Source organism: Ochlerotatus camptorhynchus, unplaced genomic scaffold (genome assembly GCF_037179485.1).
Source record: "Ochlerotatus camptorhynchus isolate MF236.1 unplaced genomic scaffold, CSIRO-AGI_Acam_v1.1 ptg000062l, whole genome shotgun sequence".
NCBI lineage: Eukaryota > Metazoa > Arthropoda > Insecta > Diptera > Culicidae > Ochlerotatus > Ochlerotatus camptorhynchus.
The window spans coordinates 5,080,853-5,103,489 of record NW_027040552.1 but is presented as its reverse complement, the minus strand read 5'-3'; the positions used below and the strand labels follow the sequence as shown (position 1 = coordinate 5,103,489).

The following is a 22,637-nucleotide window of genomic DNA, read 5'->3' as shown; positions in this document are numbered from 1 at the left end:
TATAATTCTATGGATCATGTGCTATTATATTTCCCATCCGATTATAGACCAATTCGTAGGTCTCGAACATGGACACTGACAGATATCAACAACAATCAAGAGCAGATAAACTCGATGATCACTCTGAAATACCTATACAGTTCAAAATAAAACCCACACGGAATTTTGGATATGTTTGCAATAAACTCTAAGCCAACTTCATTTCGCAATTTCTGAATATTTATCAGTTTGTTTTTTTTTCATTCAATAATAATATTTTAACTATTTCTTCATAAATAGTGTGTATGTGTGTGTTTGTGTGTGTGTGTGTGTGTTTCTATATCTATAGAATAACATATTCGCGCTCGGATTGAAACTCATCTTTAGGGAATTAATTTGCTTGCTATTTAATATAACTTGACCTCGGATTTACTGTACAATTCTTTCTCATCACCTTCGCATCACATCGCATTCCTAACCGGTGGTAACACACAAGTTGGTAGCATAAATATTAGGTAAGAGCAGTCATATTGTAAGCAAGGGTCGGTCTTTTCAGGGCACACTGGAACCTACTAATTCGTAGTCAATTGCAATATTCGTATGTGTGTCTGAGTTTATGTAAACTATTCAGAAACGATCAGAAAATTCATAGGAATGCTCCACATGCATCACTTGCTAAACTGAATAATACAATTAGTATTGCATTGAATATCAACATTAAACTAGGAGCTAAATTAATCATAATGGGAAGAATATTGGGACCAATCTTTATATGAAATTAAATATATTTACAAGAAGGAATGCGGCCATTCGTTTGCTATAAAAGAATGTTTTTTTTTTCAGAATTCATGAACATAAAATTATGACTCTTTGAAAGTGAAATTGACAGGTTCCATGTGTCAAACACATACGTTACAATCTCTTCTTGTAACATGCAAGTGCAAAATATCATCAAAACATCTAGAAATTTCATAATTCCGTAACAAATTTTTGTATGACAAACGAATGGCCGCAACTCGGTTTACAAGCAAGGAATCACCATGAAGAAAATGATTAAACAGTATTTGTTTATTCTTTGTCCATAACATGCACTTATTACTTTGAACTGAGCATATGAAATCAATTCTCACTTTGTTTCTCTTCTCTTTTTATCCGTACTCGCCTACTCGAAAGCATTCTCTTAAAATCAATCACAGTTTTATTTTTCTTCTATTAACTTTTCTTTTACGTCATCCGATGCTGACATCTTAAGCGTCGAACGAATGCTGCTTAATAATTTAACTTGTCTATTGGATTCAGCTAAACTATGTGGTGTATTTTCTGGCTTAGTACATTCACATTTAACAACAGTTGCTTGAATTTAATTTATATATTTTGTTTTATTATTTTACATTGCTAATTGTTGTGGGGTACAGATTGTGATTGGTTGGTTTACTTGTTGTTCTAGTAATATTGTCTGTTTCATTGGAAGTCAAACGCGCCGAAACCGGTTTCGGCGCGCTTTGTATCCGATGATACAGACAATAATAATTTATATTATAACACCGAGAGTGTGTAAGTATATCTTTTTGTGGGTTTAAAACTCTATTCGTTTATAGTTTTATTAGCATAATCTCAACGTTTTCAGCATTTAAGTTGATAAATAGAGCTCTGATAATGAGTAAACAAATAATCTGAAACTGGACGAATGTAGAACAAAAACTTCACTGAAGATTTAATCATACGAATTTCACCTATTAGGACTGCCAAGTTGAGCTGAAAGTGAGTTATTTTCAACAAAATAACTTGATGAATAACGTGATATCGAATACATGTCTAAAATAAAGCGCTTTGGGTGAAGCGGACCAGTTGACCTAAAAGTGCTCCATAAGGTATGACGTGTAACCGAATTTAATCAAATTAATAAATTGAATGAAACAATGTCTGCAGAAAAAAAAAGTATCTAAAAGCAGGAAAGGTTTTTCATACCTTCCAAACGGTTAACAAAGAATTAAAAAAAAACTTAAAGTTTGTAGGTAATAGATAGACTTTTTTTAATAATCAAAAAATAAATAAATAAAACCGTGAATTTTTAAATTAATATTTTGAAGCACTTCAGGGATGAACACAAGTTCAATTCACACTTTCAGATATTTTGGTATGTATAGCCATAACTGGAGTCGGCAACGCTGTAATTGGGAAGCGATCGTAAAAGTTGGATTTTAATTGATTCGTGCAACACTGTGAAAGTACGATGAAAGTTTTACAGTTTCATATAATTTGTCCTTAAAAAAAATAATCTGTTTGTCCACTATTGAATATATAGCAGCATTAGAGTAAGCTACAACCAGCTGTAGAAAACGTAGGAAACTAACCAAAATTTAAATTCGAACAGAGTGAACAAAATCATAGTCCTAAATCCATAAAACGTAGTTTCCGCCCAATTTCGGGTAACCCCAACATATATATGCTCTATCGACTATCTCATACTTACGGACAAACTGGAACCGAATGTGTAGTGAGTGTTGTATGTGCAGAACAACAAATGCAGCTTTGTTTGATCAAAGTTCAAGCTTTGTCTTACAGTTGTTAGGTATTCGAAGGAGAAGCATTTTAGGTTGCAAATAGATTTTGCTGCGTGGCATCATTCTCGAACTCACTCCAAGCGTTGTTCAGTTCCATAAAGATGAGCTTCGCCAGGCTCTCGTTCTCGGTTCCGGTGTGCTGAAAGTTGATAAGTTTATGTAGATTTTAGGGAATTGTCGATCTAAAAGTAATTGAGAGGGCAGCTAAAGTCATCGTTAAATCGATGCTGTTGTGATCGCGTAGAAACCTAGACTTTTGACAACGCACAGAACTTCCCTTAATTTCTTCTGAAATATTCCTGGATTTCTATCGAAGCCTAGATTATTACTTGAAGAACTCTTAAATTATTTTGAAAACATTCCTAACGTTCCTAACTCTGCTTGGAAGTTCATAGAACTTTATTTGAACATTTCCGGAACGACCCCAACATCTCTTTTTGAAAATCTACCTAGCATACTTACGCACACGTCCTACAGGATGCCAACAAAGATATTTAATTAACAAGATATCCCAATAATCAATTCCTCGAATAAGGCTATGGATACACCACCCTTATGTGATCGCAATGCCATCTAGTGAGTGCACATTTAAACTGCCAACTTCACCACCAGGGCTCAATAAATGGCAGGTGTCAGTATGACATATGCCAGCGCAGACGTTGATGATAAGCCGAGGGAAGAGGATGTTCGATGCCATCATCATTTTATTGCGATAGTAAGATTCTCACTTCGTTATTGCATAGATTTTCAATCATTACTACGTTATATGCATCAGAAACGCTTGAGAAAACAATCACAAATTCAAGCTCACATCATGATGGGGTTGTAATATGTTTTGCTTTCGAGTGAACGAGTTTCCAATATCACCACCGGTATCAGTAAGATGCAAATGCAGATACGTCTCTTCGAAAAAGTAATCGAGAACTTATGATTTATGAAGCAGTTGCTCAACAAAATCTTTATAAGCATAGAAGCACTGACAAACACACATAACACTCGCAAGTTGTTCATCGAACAAGCATTTAACGGACAATTTAAAAGTATCGTAGTTGGTAGTACAGCCACCTGTGGCGCGCATAGTCCATTCCCTTGCGTTTGGCGTTTACACACTACCCTCATCTGTTCAGCGTAGTGCCCACCACAGTGTACTCAACAGATGGTGGTAATGTTTTAGCGACGATGTTTTACAGTGAGAAATATTCAATGTGTTGTGTCTGTTTGTCTGTGATAGAAGTATACATGGAAACAACGCAACGTATCGAAATCATTGGTGGGTTCGTACATGTATGATGGTGTGCATGTTTTCTTCCAACGCTGCAGTTCAACGTTGTATCGTCACAAACCTATTGGCGCTGTTATCTGGCTCTATAAATTCCAAAGAGTGAAGGGGGTCTGATGCCAACCATGTCTGCCAAACGTGTTGTTGTTCACATCGTCGTGATTTTGCGCTGTTAAATTTGATGATTTTTTATCACACGGGCTATCGTTCTTCGTTTTTCCCGTTCTGTAGACTTGCAAAATTTTACCGGTTGTTAGTGGAAAGTGCAATTCGTTGCGATAATCGTCTATTTGGAGCATATTCCGTGTTGTGATAACAGTGAAAAAGTTATCTAATTGATCATCTTGTAGTGTTTACTGTTGTGTTATTGTCGATATCAGACGCTCCGAAAAGCTCGTGCAGATACTGGCACCAACTTTTAACACCTTCGTTCGGATTGTCTCCGGTCTTCTTCCGCCAACGCCCGTCGATGCCGCATGCATCAAAGCGGGTATTCTGCCCTTCCGTCATCGTATAACCGCAGCAATTACAGCGAAAGCCGCTGCCTTTACCGCAATGACCTCCGGAAATGACAGGATTTTTCTCCTCGATGAGGGGAACAGACTCCTCCGCATGACTGCCAATTCGGAGCTTCCCCTAGTGGCCAAGGTCCACTGGTACGGAGACAAAAGTTGGCGCATACCTCCACCAAAAATCGAGAGTCAGATAAAAAACAGGTTCAAGGCTGGAAACAACTCTGCAGCACTGAAGAGAGCAATAGCCGAACTGCTAGGCTCGGACTACCCAACCCATGCCCACAAATACACGGACGGATCGCTTTCCCGAGCCGGGGTCGGAATTGGAGTAGCCGGAATTTCAGCACCGATGAGTAGCAGCCTACGGCCACAATGCTCGGTTTTCTCCGCCGAAGCTGCGGCCATTTTTATTGCCGTTACAACACCCTCGGACCGGCTCATACTGGTGCTATCCGATCCGTACAGCGTGTTACAAGCCCTTACATCGGAGACCATGACTTACCCCTGGATTGTGGAGGCCACACCTCCGAACACGGTGTTTTCCTGGATCCCTGGGCACTGCGGTATCCCAGGAAACAGCGAAGCCGACAGCCTGGCAGGGTCTGGATCAGCTGGCCCCCGTTACACCGACGAAGTGCCACTACAGGACATAAAGCGATGGATAGTCAGCAAAATGTGGGAAGCCTAGGAAGCAGAGTGGTGCCAATCCCAATCTCTCTTCATCCGAAGAATCAAAGGAACGACGAGCAAGTGGACGGATATGTCGAAACTACGGGACCAGAAGGTGGTTTCTCGTCTTAGGACAGGCCATACAAGGATCTCACATAGTTTTGGTGGGACGCAGTTCCACAGAATGTGCTACGTTTGCGGAACCACTGCATCGGTGGAACACATCCTATGCCTGTGTCCGCAATACCAACAACTAAGGGAGCAGTACGCACTTCCCAACAGCATTAGGGACATACTGGGCTGTGAAATCCCGTATTGCAGCCGGAAGAAATCGTCCAGCCCAGGAGACAGACTGACGCACGACTTACTCTCACGATGGTGTGGGGAACAAAAGGACAAGAGACACGATGCTACAGTCTCTTGTGCCGTTGGCTCGGTGGAGGGTTTGTGGTTGTGTGAGTGTGTTTCCTCAACTATTCGTTCAGCAAGGGGTGGAGCCAATGCTTCTAGGGAGAACAATGTAGTCCAATCAAGGTGTATCCCACATGGGCGACGAACCTTCCACTTTAGCGACAGTTATTTATTTCCTCAAGGACGCTGGGTTATACAACAACATTTAGGTCCTTTTAACTTTCTTTTGGCTCACGGTACATCTCTACCGGACGGGGGATTACCCCTCCGGTAGAGATGTACCGCTCCGATATCTTTCAAAACCCTACCTAACTTTGATGTACCAGATTGTTTTTTTTTCTCGTTGCCTGTATTGTTAGTCTTTTTACTGGAATCTGTTTTAATTGCTTCTATTTGAGTACATGTGAATTGTAAGCCAACTCCGTAACAAAATTTGCTGCCAGAACCCCCCTCTGGGGCCTCCCATTGTATAGAGATAAACTAGCCAACGGCTAAAAATCTCTCTAATAAAGTCTAAAAAAAAATCAGACGCTCTGCATAATCCAACTCCTCCTTGCGTATTAGAGCATCTCCACCGCTGTTTCTAAATTAGATTTAGAAACTGAATCAGCATGACTTCGGCCTGTGACCAATGCGCTAAACCAGTTAAAGGCGATGAAGAATCCGTCTCCTGCATGGCTTTTTGCGACAGGATGATTCACCTGAAATGCGGCGGCACAAAGTTGAACAAGGCTTTTCTGAACATTGTCCACACTAGCCCGAACTTGTTTTGTATGTGCAACGAGTGCGCGAAGCTGATGAAATGTGCCCGGTTCAAAACTACTGTTTCGTCGTTTGGTAGTGCGATTAATTCTATCACCGGGAAACAGGAAATCGCACATGCTGAGCTTAAGAAGGAAATGACTAAGCAAGGACAGCAGATCGCTCAGCTGTCGAAACGAATCGCATTGACAACTCCAACACACTTGAGTTCCGGCCATCTTATCTTATCATCTTATGCGTCAACGGCCATTAAAACGGCGCCGCGATGAAGGCTCGCTCACCAGCAAATCACTTGTTGGTGGTTCTAAAGCAGTAACGGATGACAATGTCTTTACCGAGGTCCTTACTGTCCCTGAACCCACCGAGCTGTTTTGGCTGTACCTTTCTCGTATACATCCTAGCGTGAAATCGGAATCAATCGAGAAGCTGGTCAAAGGTTGTGTACAGTGCGATGATCCGATCAAGGTTGTGCCGCTAGTTAAAAAAGGATCCGACATCAGTAGTATGAGTTACATATCGTATAAAGTCGGATTGGCTCCCAAACTACGTGAAGTTGCTCTTACATCGGATACATGGCCGAAAGGAATTTTGTTCCGTGAATTTGAAGACGGCTAAAAAAACATGTGGATGCCTCGTTTGAACACGCCAGCCTGGAACGATTTCTCCTGTTCCGGGGCCTTCCGAGTTCTGAACTCCCAGCTCTGGACTAGACCCAGTATGCTGATTCAGAATTGGATGCCGCGTTGTGAATTGGAACGCTGTAGACCAGAACGCACTGCCTGTCGCATTATGGGAGACCGCGAACCATTCGATCCAGTCACGCTAGCTGTTTCCCACCATCAAAGTCGTTCTATTTCCTGCCATCAGCGTCGTTCTGGACCTGCGGTCGAGTTCGTTGGTGTTCATCGTTTTCAGGCAAATATGCATACATTAGTTACAGTAATTTTCCTGATCAGCTTCCGTGTTCCAGTGCAACGCCTCAAGCATCTGCCGGCTGTTTCCAGTTGAGAAGCACTTCTGATACTGCTCATTCACAACATCCGCTTTACTGTTCGAACAATCCTTATTCATCTCCGGAACGCACAATAGACCGCTCTTTGGAAGCACCTGGTTTCTCCAGCCCAGTCGTGCCGATTCCTGCCAGCGTTCAGCATAGTCGTCCTGGACCTGTGGCTGGATATTAATGAGGAGTCTTCCACCTTGCCTCTAAAGGCAAGTACAATCAATATATTGACTATTCACTGCCTGATGCCTATCAAATTTTCAGCAATTCGGACTATGTTAGTCATTGTGATGATGCCTCTGTAACTCCCAATCCTGGGAACCCGGAACGCGCCGTAGAAAGCCCCATGGAAGCCCCAAATCCCTCCGTGTCAGTCCTGCCATCAGCAGTCTTCGTTTATTATAGTCAGATGTGGAGAGGGAGTCTCCAAACCCACTAACTATGGCGAGTATTCAATCAGACTTGACGATAGTCAGTTATTGCCTGATGTATCTGTCATTTCCAGAGAGAGCAGTCGTACCAAAATGCCAGTGGAATGAATTCTGATGTCTACTGTGCGAAACGTGGCTCGATTCTCGAACGCTTTCCAGTCAAGTCTTCGATCCTGACTACGAGGTCTTTCGTTGCCATCGGAATCCTAACAACAGCCGAAATCTATTGGTGTTCTTGTAGCTGCCGAGGCGGGTTGGAGACAAAGGCCATCGAGAACTATTCATGGAACTATGTGGAACAGGTTTGGACAGGCATCAATCTGGGTAATCGCACACTACTTCTATGCGCTCTGTACATTCCACCCAATCGAGTCCGGGACAATGAACTCATCGATACTCACTGTCGGTCAGTTTTCACAGTTATCGAAAGTGCCATTTAACCATCATTTTGAGTGACTTCAATCTGCCAGGCGTTTCGTGGAGTCCATGTCATAGCGGATTCCTGTATCCAGATCCTGATAGCTCTACATTTCACGCAGGAGCTATTAGCCTTCTCGACCACTATAGCGCAGCAACGATCTCTCAAATTAATCATGTATTTAACGAAAATAATCGAAGTTTGGACCTCTGCTTCGTGAGCACTCAGGACAGGGCTCCATTAATTTCCTCGGCTCCTTGTGCCCTAATTAAGCTAGTTCCACATCACCCTCCTCTAATTGTCACTGTTGAGGGCAAACTCGTGCGTGATTTCGACGATTATCCTGCTGCGGTTTCTTATGACTTCCGTAAAGCTGACCATTGTAGTATCATAGATGTGTTATCTAGCATGGTATGGGAGAACATCCTTGATCCAGATGACGTTGAGGCTGCAGCGCAAACCTTTTCACACGTCTTGGCATATGTCAATGACAGACAAGTCCCGAAAAGAACTCACCTCAAAGTTTCTCACCATCCTTGACAGAAGTGAGAGTAGCATTGAGAAGATTTACGAAGTATCGCACGCTTCCTCTGAAACTACATTATGTGAAGCTGAATCACATGTACCAGCGAGTCAGTCGTGAATGCTTTTCAAGTTTCCAACGAGGCATCCAGCGCAAACTAAGCTACACCCGAAATCGTTTTGGAACTATGTGAACGAGAAACGCAGGGAGTCCGGCCTTCCATCGTCTATGGAATTCAACAGAGAAGTTGCTGCCACCGTTCAGGATATATGCCGCCTTTTTCCGACAAGTTGGCCAGTGTATTCACAAATGAGATACTAACTGACGACCATATTACCCTGGCTGCCAGGAACATTCCAGTAAATGATCAAACGCTGGGTGCAATTGATGTTAATGCTGAGATGATTTCCAAGGCCGCGACTCTGCTCAAGTCATCCTTCAATCCTGGACCTGATGGAGTTCCATCTGTATTTTTGAAGAGACATATTGCTAGTTTGTTAATTTCGCTTCATCGTCTGTTCCCCATGTCTCTCTCTAGTGGCATAATTCCATCCACAAAAAGTGAAGGAAACGAGCTGTGGATAACTATCGAGGAATTACATCGTTAAGTGCCGTTTCGAAGCTATTCGAGCTAGTGATTATGGAACCGTCATTATGGCATGTTAGATCTGGTTCAAATGGACGTTATTTATTCAGACCTATCCGCAGAATTCGACAAGTTGAACCATGCTATTGCGATAGCTAAACTCGGCAGGCTCGGTGTATGCGTTATCGTCTAAATTGCTTTCGATCGTATCTTACCGGTCGCACACTAAAGATTGCCATAGGAGATGCAGATCATCTAGCTTCTTCGCCACATCAGGTATACCTCAGGGAAGTCACCTGGAACCGTTGATTATTATACTGTACTTCAACGACGTGCATCTGGCCGTCGAAGCTCCTCGGTTATCATATGCAGATGACCTCAAAATCTTCCTACGAATCCGCTCGATTGCTGACTGTCAGTTTCTTCAACGTCAGCTGAATGTATTCGCTAGTTGGTGCAATTTAAACAGAATGGTAGTGAACCCAGCCAAATGCTCCACTATTACTATGACCTGCTTGCCTTGACAATCGAACGCGTGAATCAGGTGAAAGGCTTGGGTGTGATCTTGGATTTGCAGCTATCATTCAAGCAACACATTGCATATGTTGTCGCTAAGGCGTCAAGAACTTTAGGGTTCATTTTTAGGACAGCTAAAAACTTCACCGATATCTACTGTCTAAAATCTCTCTATTGTCCGCTTGTTCGATCGACGCTTGAGTATTGTTCAGCGGTTTGGAGCCCAAACTGCAACAACGGTGCCGAGAGCCGTTGTCAACTTATCGACCTAGAATTTCTCCGGGCTAGAAGGGACACAAGCAGAGCCCTAACCGTGACCTATATCCTGCAAGGTAGAACAGATTGCGAGGCTATCCTGAGGCAAATTAACCTGAATGTTCAACAACGACCGCTTCGTAACATCCTTATGCTAAGACTGCCTCTACGTCGCACAAATTATGGAGCATACGGTGCGATTTGCGGACTGCAGAGAGTATTCAACAGTTCATTTAAAACTGTTCAGCATATTCATTTAAAATTTCCTCATGTTCATTTGAAATTTCCTCAAAATTCCCCACACTAACCCAAATCGTTAGCCAAACTAAACCGAAATTAACATCTGCGATGAACCCTGAATTTCTTCTGAATATTTTCAGATCTTAAAAAAATCATTCAAACCCGAATTTTCTATTCATGTTCTCTTAAATTATTTTCTATTGTTTGTAAAAAAAATTAACAGGGTTTCCTTTTGACAAATAATCAAAGAGCGAATGCTATAAAATAACACAAATCTCAACTTACCTTATCCGGATGTACGGCAAGACATACTCTCCGATACGTCTTCTTCACGTCCGCTGCACTGACCAGCTGGTGCATCTCACATTTTGTCCACTTGGCCCCAGGCCACAGTACCGTGTGAACCGTGCAAAGCAATGCACGAATGTTATTCTTTTTGCCTTCCGTCTACAAAATCAAAACCCACATTTAAAACTTACGAAAGCTCAAATTCCTGCAAATCCAAAAGGCAACTTACCCATTCCATCAGCATAAGCCTCTCGGGATCCATCTCCTTAATCTGTTCCTCCTTGCGCATATCATTAATCGTCCTCGGACCCTGATTCTTCAAACTACCAAACGAATACCCTTGCGATCCCAGAATATCACCAAAGATATCACCGGGCTTTTCCTTCTGTCCATTGGCTCCATTGCTGGCCGGTGCGGCCCCCGGTTTCGGTTGATCAAAGTGTGACCGACTGTAGTCCGGTCTCTGCGGGTCTGCATTGGGACTACGCATCTGCTGCTGTTGGTGGATCGGAGTTGACGGTGCCCTCGGCGATGGATTGGCCGTGCTAGCTCCACTCACCTGATGCGTTGGACTAGAGAATTGAGTCGATCGCGGACTCGGCGTCGTAGTTGGTGGAATGGTTGAACCGGATTTACCCCATCCTCCGGTGCCTAAATTTGAAGCCAGATTGCCAATGTCTGCGAATGGATCCTTGCTGGCTGGTTGAGCTTGCTGGCTTTGCTGCTGTTGCTGCTGTTGCTGCTGAGGTTGTGCCTGATGGCTGCTGTGGAATGCACTTGCACTAATCCCGGCAAATGGATCAAATCCGAAACTGTTGTTGAACTGGTTGTTGACCCCGTTGGATCCGGTACCATTGGAAGCGGCAGCCGGTTGAGCTGTACCGCCAAAGTTGTCAAAGTTAAGATTGAGCCCATTGAGATCGGTACTGGATTTGGTGGTTTGAAGCGGTACCGGACCACCGTCCAGGGTTCCGAAGATGTCATCAAGACCTGCGGGTGGTCCGGTGTTGGCTCTAGGTTGAGTGGTCTCGATTACCGGTGGAGCAAATCCTCCTAACAGATCAAAAGTAGCTTCGTTGGGTTCAGGTTTCGGGTCTTCCGTTATCGTGTGACTAGCATTGTTCAAATTGAGAAGATCCGCATCGTTCGGAACGCTCGGAGGACGATCTTCAGTCGTAGCCGAAGGAGTAGGATGAGCCCTTGAAGGTTGTGGCGAAGGAGCAGCCGGACGTGGTGGAGGCCGACTGGGAGCTGCAGCTGGTTTGGAAGCCGTTGGTTTGGAAATGAAGTTGTCAACGTTCTCTTCGTATTCGAGCTGGGAAGCAAACAGAATTTTCGGGTCTCTTTGGGGTTTTGCCGGAATCCATGGAGGTTGGTTGGACGGGGGTCGTTCCGAATCGCCAACGAATACGGAAAGGCCGACGTGAAAACCGTGAGGAACATGTTCCACATCCGGAACTTCATCCAGCTCGGATTTGTTGAAGTTGATGAGTGTTTCCTCTTCCGGAATATAGCCAGTGTTGAACTGGAATTGACAAATCTTCAAACCTTGTGGGCGTCCCATACCTCCAAGGGCATTCCTAGCGTGATACAGCGTAACTGTAACATCTCCGCATACCGTAATGTTCAGAGTGAGGGTAACCTTTCCTTCAGTAGCATTGTACAGTCGCATTCGATCGTAATCCTGGAGAGTGCTGAATACAATTCGATCACCTGATGCTACCTCGACATAAATTCGACTGCCATCTCGAGCTTTCGTCATCCTTGGAACGGGGCTAGCAGTGACAGAAACAAGTGTAACCGGAAAGTAGTGCGGCAAGTGCGGCACCGATCGAACAATGTCGCCAAGATAGTAGAGGTACCGCAGTTCCGAAGCTCTCATATTGGGAGGAGTTCTCTTGACGGCGAAGATCTGCAATGCATCTTCCGGTTCCGTTACCAACTGACTATACACCAGTAAAGCACAAACCATCGTTGCAGCTACGGCCTTGCCAGCGTCTGGACTCTGGATGACGATTACGGTTTTTGGATCCGCGTTCAAAAAACCGTACATGTCCTCCGCTAGCGAGTACAATCCAGCCAAAGTCGGTGCCTTGTAGGACGGTGGAACGGGGGAGTATAAGAAACTACCTTCAACGGTGCGTACTGGTGGCGGCAACCTGGGACAATTTCGAGGACCCAGATTGTAAATACTAAGCTTTGTTGGAAGGAACCGACTTTCCAGATAGAGTTTCACATCTTCAATGTGATTCGTCCTGTAGGTGGACTCTAAGCCTTCCGAAGGACATGGCATAACCAAGATCCTTTGTGTGATGTAGCTAATATCGAGATCCGTACGAGCGATGCTCTGCTGAACGGTTTGCATTACCTTTGAAGAGGTATCCTTAAGATTTTTCAGAAAGCTTCCAGCTCCTCCTTTAATTGAGGAAAACAAACCACCTCCCCCTGCGGCCGCACCCACCATTGGTGGTTGATGGGGATAATGATGGATCGGAGGAACTACAACGGGTGGAGCAGGACGAACCGGATCTGGCGGACGTTGAGGATTTTTCCTCTCCTGAGGTGGACCCGCATTGGTACCTACCGGAGGAGTTGGTCTTGGAGGAGCTGGTCGCTGAGGTGGATGATGATTTGCTGCCGCCACATCCGGGAGATGCATGGGACTAAGGTTGGGAGTCGGTCCACTAGGAGGCGTGATCAATGGTTTACCATCTAATGTAAGTGAACCCTTTAAAGGCCATCCTTTCGTTTCTGATATAGCTGCCAGCCGCTCCAGAGCCATTGATACATCAAATCTCTTCAAAGGATCCACCTGCAGGCATCCTCGAATAATCTCATTAAAGCACACATATCGCGAATCATTCGGAATGGTGTAGTTAGCATTTATTATCCTAAGCTTCGCGGAATCCTCGAACGGATGCTTCCGATAGCACAAACAGAACAGTATACATCCCAGGGCCCACACATCTGTCTTGACTCCAATTGGGTAGTTGGCCCAGGTATCCAACTGTTCCGGTGATCGATACATCGGAGTCGTACATCGACCAAGGTGATCTTCCAGCATGTCCCGCTTTTGAGCGTTCCAGCTCGGATCCGGAGCGTAGGTATCGGTCGAGGACGATCCAAAATCGCACAGCTTTAACTGGCCATCACTTCCGATGAGAAAGTTTTCAATCTGAAAATCAGGCGCAAGATTAATTCCGTCTATTATACCAAAACATGAAAACGAACACCCACATACCTTAATGTCCCTATGATTGATCGGTACCGGTTGCGTGTGCAGATGGGCAACCGCTTTGCACGCCTGATAGAACACACGCAGCACCGTTTCCGGCAGCAGGTCTTTCTCCAGGCAATCGTACAGGGAACCACCCTTGCATAGTTCCGTAACCAGCAGATATTCCGCCCGCTTGGCTGCAGCATTCTGAGTACGATCGATGAATGTCGCCGCTATGAACTTGATAATGTTCGGATGGCCGGAGACCTGTTTGAGGGTGTTGATCTCCCGGATGATGTTGTTGCATTCTTCCTTGTCGGCACCGAGCAGCCGTTTTAGGGCATACTCGTTCCCGGACTGGATGTCCTGTGCGACGAACACGAACGCAAAACCACCTGGGGGTAATGTTTTGTTGGATAAGTGAAGGCTAATAAAGTGACTGGGTTTAGAAAATAAGTATATTCTTTTTTGGAAAATTCGACAGTGAGCATGCAACGCGATGATCGATTCCCTTCGTCGCTTTTCTCTTTTGTTAATAACTCGCTAGATTTTACGTTTCTCGTTGCGTTTGATTGCCAATACAACCTGTTACAACTCTGCATTGATCAAATTCTAGAAAACTTTTTCGCTTAGCTGTAGCAATGCAAAGAGAAAATCCATGAAGAGAATCGATCATCGCTTCTTCTTCTTCTTCTTCTTCTTCGCATTTCAAGCTTATTGCATATCGCATATTAGCTTATTGCGTGCTCTCAACTTAGTGTTCTAGATGCACTTCCACAGTTATTAATTGAGAGCTTTCGATGCCTGTACCATTTTTGCATTGGTATAATTGTGTGGCAAGTCCAATCATACTTCTATGCCCAGGGAAGTCGAGACATTTTCCAAATCTAGACGAGTGCACGGATGGATTTGAGTTCACTCACTCGACAAAAAGTGACACAACAGCGGGGCCCTGTTTACCAAAAATGAACATATGAATAATGCTCGCGTAACATTTCAAACGGGCCATCAACTTTTGTACACCAAACTTGTTAAGCCTTTTTCGCGCGAAACGAATACTCCTACGCAAACCAACAGCACCATCGGGTTGGGGAAATTCTCCCCTTCCCGATAGTGCTCTTGGTTTACGTGGACGTACTTCGGTTCTCGTGAAAAGGACCTAGCAAATTATTTGCAAAAGTTGATAGGCCCTCTTCAAATGTTACGCGAGCATTATTCATGTGTTCATTTTTAGTAAACAGGGCCCCGCTGTTGTGTCTATTTTTTTTTTTAGTAGATGAACAAAAGTTCACCCGTGCACTCGTCTCTTGTCTATCCGAGGTGGTACGAACAACCGACCAACCGTTCGTGAAACTTCTTCAAAGTTCTTTATACAAAAATAAAGATTTATGTCGGCAATTCTTCACTTTAAATTTTCTATGATTTCGATGTACACATTTAAAAATCTTTATTGATCGATACTTACATTTAAGATTATTTCTTCATCGGTCATATGATAGTAATCTATAAAGGTGCCATTCTAAATTTCTTTTAATTTCGATACGTCACATGGACTTTAGTATTCTTTACAAATATTCATCAATAAATATTTAAATACTGATATCATCGTAACTTTGAACTTTGACAAAGAACAACAAAGATTGCCATCGATACACATTTATAATCTTCTTGTTATCGATTTGCATCGCTGGTTAAAGAGATTTCGAGAAACACCAGGTGACAGATGGCAATGTTTATATTATTTATCGACATATTCATCATTTCATCGGAAGAAGCAATCTGCCGGTAAATGAATGAGAAGACCGATGGCCGCGACGCAGCAAATGTTTACCATTGTAGTTCTTCAAGTTTACGTCTACATATTTAATAACCCGTTGATAGCATGCGTGGTGGAATTCTCGGCATTTGGAACCCAATGAGGAACATTGATACCTTTTTGACCTCTATTACACCTACATGGCTGACTGGTTGATGGTTATGACAAATAAATATTGAATTCATGTATGAAAAGATTTACAGAAATTTCAATACACCACATACTAGAGTGTGTTTGCCTGTCGTTTATAAGCTCATCAACAGCATCAACCGTGGACCCGAGGATTAGCAACCAACAACGAAATCAGTACACCCCAGATCTCGGCGCCTAATACATAGGTGCCACAGTCGGAAGAAGTGTTAGTTTGTTTACTAAAATGAACCATGCCCATTGTTATGGCATGTTGGCTATAAGAAATGCGCCTCGTGTTTATTAGCGAATTTCACATCAAAGATTGATTAATTGAGTAGGAAATCAGTTTGGCACGGCATTTGTGACCAGCATACACCTTCCGGTAGTATGAAACAGGTCAAAAACTGTTCAAATCCGCAGATAAAAAATTTTGTTTTGAATTTCTGTATAGCAAAATAGTGAACTTTTCGTGAACATTAACGGCAAAGAACTCACCAACACTGGGAGACCGTGAGTTCCTGCCCACCTGTCATAAAACCGTCTTGACCCCAGATGGCATGGGATCGAAACTAGAAATTATTCAGATTAAAAATCACAAATAAAATCAGCAGTTGTGTATCGATATTTTGAATTTACAACAGAAATCGATATTTTGATCTGGCAACACACTCGATATTTTAACATTGGTAACGATTGGTAGCAATATTTTGAGAAAGATCTTTATAAACGATTCACTATTAGACTTTTAGCATCTTTACAATTATTCATGAAATGGTAACGATCGATATCGATTTGTCTTATGAATGGCTTTGAAGATCGATGTATAGAAAATTAAAGAAAATTAACGAAATGGTTGGTCGGGCATTGGTAAAGCGTGGAAAATGTAACATATCCACCATTTTGAGAAAATCGAAGTTGAAGTTCGACAGATTATTATTTGAACTGTTTAGAAACAATACATTTTGCAATACTGTTGAAAATTCAGTAGAAACGGTAAAATCACAATTTTGATTTGAATTTCATGCTACAATATAGCAAAAACCACATAGGACAAGCTGTACATCGGACATGTTACATTGTACGATTTTTCTCAACGACATAATCACTGAGTGTTACATTGTCTACATGATACTAGATTCCCTTTCACAGATTTCAGAGTAGAGTACCTAACTTTAGATTGGCCCCGCCTTTAGGAAATGAGCACCAATCATGTTAGGCAGTCCGAATGACCAAAGTAACAAACATGTACCCATCATTTCAAACTGTACATTGGACAATTTTTAACCTATGATTATCTTAAATAAATGAAAGTAAATTTGGATGGATGTTTTTGTATCACATACAATGATAGAAGAGCAATAGTTTGTATCGCTTAACTCGATTTGTTTACATTTGTTACATTGGTCTATTTGAAAAGTGACGCGAGAATTGCCTATTTCGTGGTGGAGGAAGTTTCCTCTACCAACACTACATTGTTGTATCCATGATGAATGGCTGTTCATGGCTATTAAATATGGAAATATAAACAATCGAATTAATAATCTGATTAAAAGCATTTGCAAGTCATCCTATCCTTAAATTGTTGTCCTCTGAGCCCTGTATGTTTTACAGCCAATTTTCAAATATCATCCTTTATTTGGAGAACAGTCATATGGATGCTCATCAGTTGATGACGAATTCAACTATAAGGAAATCATCCGAAATTCGACAGCATGTTGTTAAAGGGCTCGAGCAATACAATAATCAGTCGAAGTATTGCTGATGTTTTTGTTCAGTGTAGTCGATTAATGCGTTTGACGTTTACACACTACCGCCATCTGTTCAGCATACTACCCACCACAGTGTACTAAACAGATGGCGTTAATGTTTAAGCGACGATGTTTTACCACCGACAAACCGACATGAAACTTAAACTTAACTCTTGATCGAGAATCCATAACGGCCGATTCGAATCCATCCATGCACTCGTCTATAGCGATGGCTATGCTTCCACCTCGTTTGTCTACTAAGAGCAGCAAATGACGTTCGATAGAATTATTTACATCGTCGTTTTGAATGATTTTCGTTAGGGGCTGAACCAATACCAAATGCATTTCAATTTATGATGACTATCATTCTGCGGAGAGCATTACGTATTCCAACTGAAGGCCCTATCCCTTTTCATAACAATGTTCATCCTGTATTCGAGAGGACAATCATCTGATTTAAAAAAAAACGTCATCCGGGTGCAGCTATCATTCGAAAAGGCGATTTCGATGTTTCGATTTGAATGGTCTGAGGTTTCATTCGAACAGAGGACGGTGGTTTGGTACAGTGTATGCGCGCCACAAGTGGCGGTACTACCACAGACAAACAGGCATATCACTCGCAAGTTGTTCATCGAACAAGCATTTAACGGACAATTTAAAAGTATCGTAGTTGGTAGTACCGCCGCCTGTGGCGCGCATAGTCAATTTCCTTACGTTTGACGTTTACACACTACCGCCATCTGTTCAGCGTAGTGCCCACCACAGTGTTCTCAACAGATAGCGGGAAATGTTTTAGCGACGATGTTTTAAACGCTGTCCAGACTGGAGAGTTATAACAACAATCAATTCGAAACTAACGATTTTAAATTGGCTCACTACTTGACTAGCCTATTGGTCCCAAGCAAACGATTAACGTATCCCATTCTAGTGGAAATTCTAGTACTACACTATGTTTGTTTTGATTTGCTATGAAAGTTTGACAGATACAATGAGGGGTTCATGGATTTTCTTATGTTGCGAGGGGTGCATCGATTAGCTTGGGACCGAAGATAGTACCAGAGCTGTGCCAAAAAGTTGAACACGAATCTTCGGGACCTTCTGGTCTTAGAGTTACCTCTACGGTTATAACATGTTATAACGGTTGTCAACTAATTGCAACACAGAAACCACCATCAAGATAGCGCTATAACATGTTATAACCAACAATCAATACGAAACTAACGATTTTAAATTGGCTCACCACTTTAGTAGCCTATTGGTCCCAAGCAAACGATTAACGTACCCTATTCTAGTTGAAATTCTATTACTACATTATGTTTGTTTTGATTCGCTATGAAAGTTTGACAGATAACATCAGGGGTGTGTGGATTCATGCAGAACATGCAGGGGTGAGTGAAATAGCTTGGGACTGCTTGGGACCGTTGTTCTGGTACTGAGTGAGCCAAAAATAATAATGATTTTCTTCGGGACCCAGTGGTCTTAGAGTTACCTCTATGTTATAACTCTATAGTCTGAACGTACTATTACCATAGAGGTAACTCTAAGACCACTGGGTCCCGAAGAAAATCATTATTATTTTTGGCTCACTCAGTACCAGAACAACGGTCCCAAGCAGTCCCAAGCTATTTCACTCACCCCTGCATGTTCTGCATGAATCCACACACCCCTGATGTTATCTGTCAAACTTTCATAGCGAATCAAAACAAACATAATGTAGTAATAGAATTTAAACTAGAATAGGGTACGTTAATCGTTTGCTTGGGACCAATAGGCTACTAAAGTGGTGAGCCAATTTAAAATCGTTAGTTTCGTATTGATTGTTGCTATTACAGTGAGAAATATTCCATGTGTTATGTCTGTAAAAGTGAATACGACAAAGAAAAAGTATCTGTTCGCTGGAAGAACCGAGCGCTATTATAGCTATAATATTTATAATAGAACATGAATACACGGATAGAAATCTCCTTATACCTTTTGGCAAATTTCCATTGCTGATTATTCATAAAATGTATAAGTCAACTAATAAGCAGACGCCTTGCAAAAAGTTAATAAAGATCATGTGTCAAATGAAATGTATAAGCGGTCACACATACCTTTTATGCATTCTAATAGGACCTATGTGGTTTGTCTTATGGAATGTATAAGGCGGATGCTTTGGCAAAAATGTATAAGTGAAACACATGAATTAAATAATTGATTTTCGTTTCGTGTAGGCAGAGGCGTGATAATCGACGGCGATGGCAAGGTTTCGATGAATACTAGCGAAAAGCTTTCCAAGGATGCGAGCCCGAATCTGCTGCTATCATGAATATTCCGTATCAGGAAGCCGTCGGGTGTCTTATGTATTTCGCACAAAGCACTCCACCGGACGAACTGTTTGTCATGAACACCCTCAATCGGGTTTAGCAACAATCCAAATCTCAAGCACTGGAATGTGGTGTGGTGAAGCATGTTCTGCGTACATGCTTTTTAAAATGTTAAGATGGACCTGATGATCACTAGTATGAACAGTTGGGTGACCAAAATTTTGAGCATTTTTTGACAACCCTCCGCGTCACGGAGTCACTTGTTCGCTATGCCAAGTAGAGGCTCTGGTCCAAATTTGAGCGAAATCGGTCAATATTTATCCATTTCTCAAGCGGGTTGAAGTTTGTATGGGTTATATCATGTTACAAGGCTACCAGAAACTCGCTTTTCTGGTGGTCGTAGGTGTACTAGAAGTTCAAATAAAAAAGGAACCCCGTTAATATGCATGAAGTGTCATTCAGATTCCCAGGGTTCCAATGATAGAATGGTGGCAATGGTAGAGGCTGAATGTTTCAGGATCTACGTTATTTTTCACGTACCATGGAAGTGCATGATTCTTAGAGTGAAGATACCAAGACGGTTAGACGGAAACGCACTTTTATCACACTTTTAAATAAGTGAAAACGCGCTTATTTGTCCAGTTTGGTGTGAAATGCGCTATAATTAAGTGTGATGACCATGGCTGCCGTGTGACAGCAAAGTGCCATTTACGCCACTATGACCAATTTTGCACATATTTTTAAATTCACTGCATCGACCAGCACCTACACGGATGATGGAAATAACTCACAGACTGAGTAAATGCTATCTTTTTTTAAGCATTGAAATTTTACTCAACAATCGTAAAAAGTGGATTTACTTACAGCTGTACTGTGCAAATGGTGAGTTAAATTTGCGTGCGATAAAAAGAGATAACAATACAATTTTATTCAGTCTGTACATAACATTCATCGTTCATGTGACACAAAAAAATTTTCATCAAAGGGAAGTTTGCTCTACGAACGTCACTTTGTTGCAAAATGTCGATTTGAAATCTCATTTTTGCAGCAGTGGCGCTTGTAGAACAAAATTTCAAAAAAAATTATTTGGTTTTTCCTGACCTTTTTTTTGCGTGAGGATGTCAATTATAGATAAACATTTCAAATGGTCCTATCTGCATTGATTGATTCTCTTCATCGACTTTCTCCTTCGTTGATAACTCAGAAGCAAAACGTTTCCCTGTGGTATTTGACGTTCTGGACGCTAGATAAGAACCTCCTTTATCAAACCATGTGGTTAAAAAAACACCAAATCTGTTTGCATAGCGTGCACGTTATCAAAAGAGGAAGTCGATGGAGAGAATCAATCAAAGCAGATAGGACCATTTGAAATGTTCATAATTATTAGGGTTATAATTGTCGATTAAACTGTGGCACAAATTTACATATTTAAAATGCATGAACACAAAAAAAAAGTTTCTGCTGATTTTTTTTTAATTTTGGTGCATATGTTACACGATAGATGAACGATACTATACGAACATCATAAAAGTTACGTGCTGTGTGCATGATGGGTTTAATAATTAACTTTTAAAAGTGTCGGGCATTGTGTAAAAGCAATCTAAAGAAACGTGAATCACAGCTTTTTTTTCCTTGAAGTTCGCTTACGAACTGGAAAACATGTACCATACAACTCTATTTTGTTAACGTTTGGTTTGACTGGCCCTTTTTCACATTCTGTCCGGATTTCTATGCTATGCTATTCCAATAGGAAAACTTCGCAGCATCGCAGCATAAAAAAAAAGTCGAAAACAAAACAAAATGCCACATAACAAAAACAGAGAGTGAAAGCGCGAGAAACTCTACACACAACCTCCATTATCGGGAGAGCAGCTTTTGACATTTGCAAGCAAAAGCGAACAAAAAAAAAAAGCGTAATGTGTCAGAAAGGAAAAGATCATTTTTTTTCCACCTCCGCCCCCTTACGATAAAAACCAGCCGCAGGAATAAAGTCACGGTATGAATAAAAACTTATCTCCTGCACCCACCATCACGTCTCGGTTTTCCCCTACACCCCACAGACCGACTATCGTATTACACAAGCGATAAAAATCTCATCCATACAGCTTCCTCCCCCAATCCGGAGGATATCGAATTTGCGTTGGCGGCGACGGATCTCCGGAAGCGAAAAATCATTTGCGTGCTGTCCCACACTATACAGGAACACCCACCTTCGGCGATAACACGCTTGATTCGCAGCTTGACGTTCGAAATTTCCACGATCTGGCCGACGAATTCGTTGTCCTGTCCGACGGTCGGCCCAGCGTTGAAGTAATTCATTGCCGATTTCAGAAAGTCACTCATCGTGCCACGACGCGATCGGAAACACGAATTTTCACAACACAAGCCAATTTCCTCCACTGGTTCTACTATCGTTTACAACACTTTCAAACGAAGAAAGAATCTTAGACTTTCTTCGCTGCAACACTCCACTTTTTTTTTTATCGACACCTTCCTTTTTGACGGTGATGACTCTTTCGTACTCTGCACTGGCTGCTGGTGCTGCCTTTTAGCCCTTTTGGCTGATGATGAGTGACGTCGGATGATGGTGCTAGTTTGGAGAGTTTCCATCGTTTTTTGACAGCCGCCGGGGGAGCCAACACGCAGCTCGTGGGAATGAAATATTTCACGAACACGGTAACCAGCGTAAACACATAAAGGAGTAAAAAATACACATTATTTATATTTACGGCGAATGAGAACGACCCAAATTTGAGTTTAGTTCACTCATAATCGCCAAAAGTGCAGGAACTCAGCGATGAGTAAAATTTGTCTCATGGTTTCCTGTGGAAAACCTAAAAAATCTGCCGGAAAATGAGGAAATTGACGAAAATTTTATTCAGTCTCGGAGTAGTACCAATACACTGAGTGAATCCAATCTTTATTTTTCTCAAATTCGGGAATTTTTCCCTGGAAAATCCTGGAAAAACCTGGGGCAAA

General features: G+C 42.2%; 1 protein-coding gene across 1 annotated transcript; it reads right to left on the bottom strand.

The window, feature by feature from the left end:
- Positions 1-233: 233 nt before the first annotated feature.
- aux (cyclin-G-associated kinase) lies at positions 234-22,200 on the bottom strand. The gene is made up of 5 exons (XM_065239807.1): positions 21,869-22,200; positions 13,681-14,051; positions 10,669-13,614; positions 10,437-10,598; positions 234-2,682 (listed from the first exon to the last, which is right to left on the bottom strand). Exons 1-5 carry the CDS (start codon positions 21,999-22,001, stop codon positions 2,572-2,574), a joined length of 3,723 nt encoding a protein of 1,240 aa, XP_065095879.1. The 5' UTR covers positions 22,002-22,200; the 3' UTR covers positions 234-2,571.
- Positions 22,201-22,637: the final 437 nt, after the last annotated feature.

What these genes read in the sequence shown, in the direction of transcription:
- aux (XM_065239807.1), bottom strand. Translation starts at nt 22,001, where the DNA reads ATGAGTGACTTTCTGAAATCGGCAATGAATTACTTCAACGCTGGGCCG. An exon ending in GGCTTATGCTGATGGAATGG is followed by an intron (nt 10,599 to 10,668) that starts GTAAGTTGCCTT and finishes TTGATTTTGTAG; the next exon opens with ACGGAAGGCAAAAAGAATAA. An exon ending in TTGCCGTACATCCGGATAAG is followed by an intron (nt 2,683 to 10,436) that starts GTAAGTTGAGAT and finishes ATCAACTTTCAG; the next exon opens with CACACCGGAACCGAGAACGA.